The sequence below is a fragment of the Diachasma alloeum genome, unplaced genomic scaffold, assembly GCF_001412515.2.
Source record: "Diachasma alloeum isolate Michigan unplaced genomic scaffold, Dall2.0 Dall_scaffold_00371, whole genome shotgun sequence".
Lineage (NCBI taxonomy): Eukaryota > Metazoa > Arthropoda > Insecta > Hymenoptera > Braconidae > Diachasma > Diachasma alloeum.
The window spans coordinates 433458-444286 of NW_021680510.1; the positions used below are offsets into that span (position 1 = coordinate 433458).

General features: G+C 36.0%; 1 protein-coding gene across 6 annotated transcripts in view; it reads left to right on the forward strand.

The window, feature by feature from the left end:
• Window positions 1–8496, forward strand: part of LOC107041694 (CREB-binding protein) — a 35818-nt gene extending 27322 nt beyond the window's left edge. For all 6 annotated transcript variants that reach the window (XM_015262357.1, XM_015262358.1, XM_029126361.1 and 3 more), the window contains one exon: window positions 2487–8496. In XM_015262357.1, coding sequence (XP_015117843.1) covers window positions 2487–5189 — 2703 coding nt within the window. In that variant the 3' untranslated portion in view covers window positions 5190–8496. The remainder of the gene's footprint in view (window positions 1–2486) is intronic.
• Window positions 8497–10829: the final 2333 nt, after the last annotated feature.

Below are 10829 nucleotides of genomic sequence, written 5' to 3' on the forward strand. Positions count from 1 at the left end.
TGGGCATCCTCCTGGATCTATGTTATTTGTAATTTTTTCTTTTGGGAATTTCGCAAATTTGGTCAAAACACCACAAACGACTTCGACTATGTATCGAAAAAATATATAATATATAGGTATACAATCAAATTCACTTCATACTGTCTATAATCAAAGTCAATCAACGCCATTTTGAGGTGCTACGACCAAATTTACGGAATTTCGAACCGAAAAAATTACAAATAAAATAGATCCAGGACGATGGCCAACTTGTATGATGGCTCCAAATACTTGTTTTGATTATAAGAATTACTGAAAAAAAATGAAACAGACCATCCGTGACGTAATTTGCAAAATTCAAGTTTTTCAACTTTTTTATTCGAAAAGTCGTTATTATGCGCATCTAGAGATAGAAAAAAAAATTCACTGAAAATATTCTTATAGGCAGTAAAAAATGAAAAATTTTGACGCTCAATAAATAAAAATCGGATGGATAGAATCCAGTTATTGAAAAAAACCGGAAAAACGAAACAAAAATCATATTTCCGAACTGGGCTGTCGAAAAAATCTGGAAAAATTTGAGATATAGTTTTTCATCCTCCCCAATCGTAGAACAAATCGGCATCAATTTCCAAGAGGGTGAGGGTCAGCGGTTGACTCATTTGGCATGGAATACCTCATATTCAAAATAATTAGCCCTCCAAGGGTGCAATAGATGACCCCCCTAAACGACCGACACTGATTTAACACGACTCATATTTCCTCATGGATATGTCCGTTATAATTGGTAAATAACTGCAGCTGATTAAATCAGTGCGATTTAGTATTAATGCAGTTTTATGGACTTACCACGCACTTGGAATTATGTTAATTTTTTTAGTTAGAAAAAACTGACACTACAAGCGCGGAATAGCAAACGAGAAGTAAATTAACCGTTTTTAGTTGAAAGTAGTGATCAAGGTCGGTCCCTTGAGCGCCATATTTATGTTTTCCGAAAAATATTATTCTTAGTAGATATTCCCGATCATAACTGATGAATTCCCAGAGTCAACGCAGTTAACGCAATAAATTATTTATGAATGTTTATTATTTTCATGCGCAGTTGAATTTACGTTGATTTTTTTGTCATTCGAAAAAGTGGACACAACAATTGCGCGAGAGAAAATGAAAGGATAATTAACCTTTATTAGTCCGAAATACTAATTAAGGTCAGTCCCCTGAACGACATGTTCCAAGGTTCTCCATAATTTTGTTTTTTTTATGGATATTTCCCATAAAAGCTGATGAATTTCCATTCAATCCAGTTAACACAACATACTGCTGAATCTTCATTATTTTCATGCGCAATTCAACTTATCTATTTTCAGATAGATATTTCCCATAAAAACTGATTCATTCCCCTAGTGAATCCAGTTAACGCAATATACTGCATCTGAATTTTTATTATTTTCATGCGCAGTTAAATTTATATTGATTTTGTCAACATAATGTGCCTGAAATACTGATTAAGGTCAGTTCCCTCAACGACATGCTTCAAGATTCTCCATAATTTTTTTTTTATGGATATTTCCCATAAAAACTGATTCATTCCCCTAGTGAATCCAGTTAACGCAATATACTGCATCTGAATTTTTATTATTTTCATGCGCAGTTAAATTTATATTGATTTTGTCAACATAATGTGCCTGAAATACTGATTAAGGTCAGTCCCCTCACCGACATGCTTTAATGTTCTCTATAAAATATATTTTTGATAGGCACTGCCCACCGCAACTGGAAAATCAATAGTCAATCCAATCAAAAATACAACTTTTAAAACATTTTTTGACGCAATATACTGTTTTTGCAATGTTATTATCTTCATGCGCAGCTGAATTTACGTTGATTTTTTTGTCATTCGAAAAAGTGGACACAACAATTGCGCGAAAGAAATTGAAAGGATAATTAACCTTTATTAGTCTGAAATACTGATTAAGGTCAGTCCCCTCAACGACATCCTTCAAGGTTCTCCATAATTTTTTTTTTTATAGATATTTCCCACAAAAACTGATGCATTCCCATAGTGAATCCAGTTAACGCAATATACTGCATCTGAATTTTTATTATTTTCATGCGCAGTTGAATTTACGTTGATTTTTTTATCATTCGAAAAAATTGACACAACAATTGCGCAAGAGTAAACGAAAGGATAATTAACCTTTATTAGTCCGAAATACTAATTAAGGTCAGTCCCCTGAACGACATCAGCTGAAATCCGAATCACAAGATTTTGAAATGAATGTCATAGTATACCCAAAAAATTTATAATAAATTATTCAAAAAATCATCTTTCAATTATTTTTAATTAATCTAGGATATTATTGATTTTAAACAATAATCCCAAATAAAAAATGTGTTTCAAAATTCTTCCCTAAAATCACCCGTTGCCCAAACCACTTCACATTTCTTCGTCTAACGAACAATTGTTTCCACAAGTTAACAACAAATTTCCATAAATTTTCTTCCAGGATATCCTCAAACAAGCGATGGAAGATAAGTTATCATCAGCAGCAGACCTGCCCTACTTCGAGGGTGATTTTTGGCCGAACGTATTAGAAGAGAGTATCAAAGAGCTCGACCAGGAGGAAGAGGAGAAGAGAAAGCAGGCTGAAGCTGCCGAGGCAGCAGCTGCTGCCAGCGCAATTTTCTCAATGACTGACGACGCTGAAACTGGCCCCGATGGCAAGAAGAAGGGCCAGAAGAAGGCGAAGAAATCCAACAAATCCAAAGCGAATCAACGTAAAAATAGTAAAAAGTCCAATACCCCACAGACTGGCAATGACCTATCAGCCAAGATATTTGCAACAATGGAGAAGCACAAAGAGGTGTTCTTCGTTATAAGGTTGCACAGTGCCCAGAGTGCTGCAAGTTTAGCTCCAATTCAAGATCCAGATCCAGTGATAAATTGCGATTTAATGGACGGTCGTGATGCATTTCTCACGATGGCAAGAGAAAGACACTACGAATTTTCTTCCCTCAGACGAGCTAAATTCAGTTCAATGTCAATGCTATACGAACTTCACAATCAGGGACAAGATAAATTCGTATACACTTGTAATAATTGCAAGAGCCACGTGGAAACGAGGTACCACTGTACAGTCTGTGATGATTTTGATCTCTGTATTAGTTGTAAAGAAAAAGATGGGCATGAGCATCGAATGGACAAACTTGGCTTTGATCTCGACGATGGATCATCAGCAGCTGATGCTAAACAAACAAATCCTCAGGAAGCAAGAAAATTGTCAATACAACGTTGCATACAGTCCCTGGTGCATGCGTGTCAATGTAGAGACGCCAATTGCCGATTACCAAGCTGTCAGAAGATGAAGAGAGTTGTTCAGCACACTAAAGTATGCAAGAGAAAAACAAACGGTGGCTGTCCAATATGCAAACAGCTCATTGCCCTGTGCTGTTATCACGCCAAACACTGCCAGGAGACAAAGTGTCTTGTACCATTCTGCTCGAATATCAAGCACAAATTGAAACAGCAACAGTTACAGCAGAGATTACAGCAGGCTCAACTATTGAGAAGACGAATGGCTGTGATGAATACACGTCCAACAGGTCCAGTCAGTGCTGTACAGCCAGGCCAACCGAGTACCTCGAACGTTGCTATGACAGCTGGTGTGGCAATGAAGCCTGGTGTAAGTCCAACGAATCTTCCATCACCGCATCAGCCAGGTATTGGCTTGAAGCCAACGACACAAACACCTCCAGCGCACGTACTACAAGTGGTAAAACAGGTTCAAGAAGAGGCTGCAAGACAACAAGCACCACACGTGGGTTATGGAAAAGTCACTCCTGGTGGTGGAGTGGGAGTTGGTGTAGGGGTTGGAGTTAATGCACAAGGTGGAGGAGTGATGCCACCCCCTCAGATGCAAAGGCCAATGCCAGGATCACTTCCCAATGCTGGTGGTACTCACCTTATCTCGATGGACCAGTGGACACCGAGGTACCAACCTAATGCTGTTATGCAGCAGAATCCTGGATTGAGACAACAGGCGCCCCAACAACTGATGCAACAACAGGGTCACCAGGTCCAGCAAGGGATGGGAATGGGTGGACAAATGCCGAGACAAGGTGGTGTCATAGGTGGCCCAGTTGGTCAAGTGCCCCAGAATCAAGTAGGTCCTGCTAATAAACAAGCCCTCCAACAACTCATGGCAACCCTCAGAAGTCCAAGTACACCAGAGCAACAGGGCCAAATACTCCAAATACTCAAGAGTAATCCACCCCTGATGGCGGCGTTTATAAAGCAACGACAACAGCAGAGCGGACAACACGCTGGTGGAGTTGGTCCATTGGGACAAAATCAGCCACAACAGCAGCAGAATACAGCTGGTTTGCAGCACATGATGTCGCAGCAACAGCAGCATCAACAGCAGCATCCACAAGGGAGAATGCCGATACAGGCGATGTTAAATACTCAACAGCAGGGCCAGCAGGGTCAGCCACAGGGTCAGCTTGTGGGCTCTCATGGGGGACAGGTACCAAATATACCTCAGCCCCAGTGGTACCAGCAGCAGATGCTAGCCATGAAGCAGAGACAGCAGCAGCAACAACAGCAACAACAGCAGCAGCAGCATCAGCAACAGCAGCAGGTGCAGCAACCCCAGCAACAAGGCCAGGGCCAACAGTTCACCCAACCCCCTGCACCTCCCTATGGACAACAGAGGCCCATTAGGCCGTCTCACCTGGGCTACGGTGGCTTCACAGATCAGGGATATGGACAGCCTGGCTTGAAACCAACACCACCACCTGTCCCATCGCCCCAAGGTGTCATGGGGCCACCTGGTATCTCAGTACAACAGCAATTAATGCAGTCAGTACGATCACCACCTCCGATACGCTCGCCACAGCCCAATCCATCACCCAGACCGGTGCCATCGCCCAGAAATCAACCAGTACCATCGCCAAGAGCTGGCCCAGTACCTTCACCCCATCATCATCCTGGCCATGGTACACCAACTCATTCACCAGCTCATGAACTTGGTGGACCCAGTGAAATGATGCTATCACAACTTGGTGGTGGTTCACAATCCACTGGACATCCAGCCACAATGCCACATCATCCATCACCAGCACCACCAACAACAAGTGGCGCTGATGCTGGTGATGTAACACCTATGACACCGCAGGATCAACTCTCCAAATTCGTCGAGGGATTGTAGTGACTGTTATCGGTATGACCGGTTATAAGTGATAATCAACGACGAACAAATCAGGATCACGATACTGGTAAAAACCACGTGCTGTGAACACTAATCGGGGGGGAAAAGAAAAAAAATATTTCTATGGCACGAGATTTTAGACAATACGTTCAAATTTTTCATTTTAATCTGTTGAATTTGTGCGCGATCGTTATCAATCTCGTGATCATTGCCCCTTATGTACATTTGTACACTAATTACTTATTACTTTTTATTTAAAGAAACATGAGAACTTTTTTAAACGTAATGAAATCGTTGAGAGGACTGCGCATACGTGTGCCAAGACTGTGTTAACTTCCTCTCGCGATGATAATTTCCGAGCCAAGAGTCAATGCACGTTACTAAATACAATTCCCCTCGCTCCCCCCACCCCCGGTGAACATCTCTGACTTGAAAAGAAGAGTTTATTGGCCGGTGTGATGTAATTAAAGTAAATTTGAGTTATTAAAACGGCAGTATTGAGCTCCTGTTGTTGAATCAACGAACTCTCGGTGTTGGTGAGACGTGGTGCGGCTGGTTAATTTAATTAATTTTTTTTTTTTTCAAGGACTGAATAGAGAGAAAAAAACATGAACTAATAAAATTTTTTAACACAAAATGAGACTATCTCGCCAACTATCCCAACTCCATGAATCTCTCCCTGTTGCTGTCTGTTTCCACCTGAAGATTCATTGAAATGAAGATGGAGATGAGAAAAATGAAAGAAAATGAAAATTAAATTGGAAATAAAAGTTCCTCGCTACCGCTTGGTTGCGGAATCGAGCGAAATCGTACAAATGTGTTGTGTATACTTAACGTTAATTAATATTAATGAAAACAAAGAAGAATATAGTAATATAAAGATGATACGGTGAGGATATTGAAGAAAAAATAAATAATGTTTTTTTGAACACTTCCCGCTAACCAAATCATCTCTGTGACGATAATATATATGCATATATATATAAATATATATATAATGTAAGAGGATAACTGTCTGTTGCGTACGTTTGGTAACGCCAGAGTTTGTAAGGTGCATTCAACTGAAGCCGTTCGTTTTTTTTAAGCACACGAAGAACAAAAACACACGTTTTCTTTTGTGATTTCCATGAGATGATGACGAAATGTATTTTATGTCGCTGCAGTTGAGTATCACATGAGCCCCAAGTGGATGTTTATATCTTGAAAATGTTTTTAATTCTCATCACTTTTAATCCCCAATAGAATAAACAAAGTGAAATGTTAATCCCTCGTCCCCTTCTCCTAAACAATCGTTTCCCTAATTATGTAAATGTGAAAGATGCAGCATCACACGTGTTCATGGGATAATCAACTGATTCAGTAATTTATATGGAGAAGAAAATGATTGATGAGATGATTTGAGTGATTATGAAATAATGTGAATCGTGTTGAATGTGACGAGAGTATTTTTCGTTGATGCCACTGATAAATGTGTGTATAGACCAATCAAAAGAGGAATGAATAATAATAATTGAGGTGGCTAATGCGATTTTGTGAGTGAATTAGTTGAGTGGAACTATTGACGGTTTATTAAACTGATAACCGAAATATGGTGGGTGTTTTAGTAATGTGAGAGAGAGAGAGGAGAGAATTATAAAATAATTGAAAAAAAAAACTGCGCGTAAATCAAATGATGTGTTTGTACGCGCACTATTTATCCCTACACTGTACATACAATAATATTATCACGATAATAATAATTATTATTAATTTACCTGCCTATGATAAATTTATTGATTATCCATTATTAATTATTGATATGAAAATAGGATATTGTAACGTTTTAATAAATAAATGAAGAAAAGTAAGAAATTCAAAATGGAGGATTTACACGCGATTGAAATTCAATTATTATTGTAATATTATTATTATTTTCATATCTGAGGATGTGAGGCTAAAACGCTACGTGATTATGCCAGTGCTGTATCATAGAGAAAATACTTTAAATGTATTGTTTTTTTTTCTTACCATTTTATTGTTTTTTTTTCTCTACTGACATACCTATTTAATACTAATTATTGAAGACTCGTCGGTAATTCGTCCATCGTGTTGAACGAGAAAATCGTGTTTTTTTTTTCTCAACTCGTGAAAATAAAGAAAACTTCTCATTTTGATGATTTTTTATTTTTCTTTTCATTTTAAATGCAGCTCCTTCAATTACATTCTACAACGTTTTTCCATGGAAATTGTAGAATAAAAATTGATAATTGTAAAAAAAAAAGTATAATGAGAAGACAATTGAACGCCTCCAATCAACTGAATCATCTGAATTCATGTTCTTACTCTGATTGTTGAAGAGATAAATAAGATTCGATAACATGTATTTTGTAAATATAAACGCGTGAGAACAAAAAGGGCCAATTTTCCTGATATAAAAAAAAAATGGTGGGGTTTTACTTGGGACGATTGAATGTCCATATGACAGAACGGTGTATTTTTCATCGGTATATTAACGTGAAAATTATGAGTACGATTGAGTGAATATAACGAGTGATTGATCATTGTAGAAAAGTGAATAATGAATATGACAAACATGAAAAATTTTTTAAATAAACCCAAAAGTATTTGGCTTAGTATGGCTGTGTCTAGGGCAGTGTTGTAAATCTGAAGATTGGGGAGGTGTGGGTGTTTAGATATTCAGTAGATAAACTGTTAAGGAATAATGGAGAATATGGTGACAGAAACGAAGGTTCGAATGCTACGCGTACCAAAGCTGTACCACCGTATTTAATAATCAATATACGAAATATACGATGCAGGGAGTTTTGAGTGAATGATGAAGAGGTGATTTTTTTTATCATCACTGATGTTCTTTCCTTTTTTACTCCGTCAATGTGTCAGTGCATTGATGTTGGCCTATACTGTACGTAAATATTGATAGTTTATTGATTATCAAATGGCAATGTGTATCGATATTTCCAGCATCAGTGATGGGTAAATAACGTATGCCTATTGTTCAGTCAATTCTCCCCCTAATCTTCGTTACCTCGAGGATTCTCCATCAAATCCCACTAATACTGACGTCAAAATCATGGATTTATACTTAAATGCGTTGGTACACGTAGCCTTTGTGGCAATTTGCTATTATATTAACTAGAGGTGATTTATACAATGCTATACAAATATATATTATACAATTGTTTTCCTTCAGCTCTTACTCTATCCCTTAAAAGCGTCTTTTTTTATATTATTGAGAGAATTGTGGAGATAGATGACAATGATCTATTCGTATGTGTATAATAAAAATAAAAATTTGATTATTGATTAATTATTCAAATACAAAATGACAACGTACGTATTATAAATACAGAATGACGAGAGATCGAGGGAAATTAATATGGAGAATATAGTAATTAATTACCATTATTATTGAAATACCGAATATAGAGTAAATAATTTTTATTATGACTCTTTCGTGAATAGTGATATAAATTATATGATTAAAAACAAACAGATTATTAATGAAAATGTAATGTTTATTGCTCGCTGGGGAGAGTTGACAAAAAGTTCAATTTCTTTTTTTTTCTTTTGTTTTCTTGCAATGACCCATTGATTATTATTTCTATTTTTCATAGTATATTTTTCACACTCTTCATTTTTATTTTCACTTTGCAATATATATTTCACTCTCACTCGCATCAAATCGCGTTTTTTCAATGTTGTAAAATAACAAAATGTGTGTGTAATGTATGTTTAGTTAATTTATTACTTTTTCCTGCATTTGTCGCTTGGGATTTTGTCAATCAAAAAAAAAAAAAATACGAGAGAGAAAGATAATGTGGGATATATAGCGAGAATGTTCTAGCGGTGAACGGGAAATGATGGCCAACTCCCGCGTTTCTACCCTCCTGTTCCTCAAATTATCTATGTAATAACTTTTTAATGGTTTACGTTTCAAATACAATTGCATATAAATATTAATCACGTTTCCATGTAAGATTCCTGTCATCATAAATCCCTAAGGTGTTTTTTTACGGGGAGTCTGCTGAGTTTTTGGGACTTTGAATTAAGGATTTTTGGTGTTATCTGTACATTCCATCCGTGCAAACAGTAAAAATTACTCTTGTAGATAATTTTAACGAGTATTTCGGATGTAAATTGTTGAAATGACATGCGCTAATTTGTAATTGGTGATCAAATGAATTCTGTTACTAAACAATCAGTCAATTTCATGGAAATTTTAAGCAATCTTTGTTGTTTATTTTCAATCGGTTTTAAATTGAATGCAATATTCAAATTTCATCATAAATTAGAAGGATTTAAGTTTATCATTGAATCATTCATGTACACTAACAGAAGATTCGAACTGAAAGTTCAAGTAAAGATTGCTAAGCGATTTAACAAGTGATTGAAGTCTGAAAGACCAACGGAAGTTGAATTCCCTTTTATATGCTGGTCATAATGCCTGGAAATTATGAAAATTCAGGCGACTGTTGCCTTGAACAGTCAAATAAAATGAATTCTATTGTTGTTTTCAATCTATTCAAAATTTGATTCAGTCGTATCTTCGATTTTCGTGATGGAAACAACAAAATTTTGGTATCCTGCACTAGACTATTTGTTTTGTGGCAGGTATCGCCACAAAATGTTGTGCAGACTCATAGAAACTTTTGAGTGAAAATTTGTCAATTATTGAACAATAAAAAAATATGAAATTTCAATGAATTTGCGTATCGAAAAAATCGGCGTATGAAAAAATTTAGTAGAATAAGTGAATTCGCGGGACAATTCTATTGGATATCTATTCAACTTTTTTGGCCGATTCTGTTTAAATGTTCAATGGAAAATATTCCATAGAATAAGTTAATAGAATTTGATTTTTCTATACAATTTATTCTGTTGACATATTTTCTATAGAATTTTCACAGCTCAAATTTTTTAAGTTTTTTTCATTTTATTTTTCTTTTTTTTTTATCAAGAAAATCAGATAAAAAAACTTCAAAAAATTGAGCCGAAGAAATTCTATAGGAAATATCTCAATAGAATAAGTTGTGTAGAACAGTCGAATTCTATTGACTTTCTATAAAATATTTTCCAGTGAAAATTTCAGTAGAATCTGCCAAAAAATAGAAAGTTCAACAGAAATCCAGTAGAATTTTTACCGAATTCGCTAAATTTTTCTAAAAATCATATTTCAATTTGGCAAGGCAATAAAATTTTGAAAATATCATGAAAACCCAATCGACTGCCGCCGTGAATTTCCAATCAGTTCAAAATTGAATTCCATTCAATAGTTAATTTTCACAATAAATTTGAATCTTGAAGTTTTTATCGAAACTTCTGCGTGTGTTAAATACACAATAATTATCCATGCAAGTATCACAAGGAATATCGCGTGCACTGATGGAAAATAAAAAAAAATCAAGTCAATATTCTCGAAAAAAAAACTTTTCATTCAATCCTTATGAAATTGACGGATTTGTCACTAAATAAATTCATTGAAAATTGGTATCCTACACTAAACTATTTGTTTTTTTAATGAGACTGCTATTTTAGAAGGCAAACCGTCAAAAAACAATGATTTTCTTCACAGATTATTAATTTTTTTCTTGCTCAACAAATTCAGATAACATGAAAATTCTCAACCCAATGGCCCAAAAT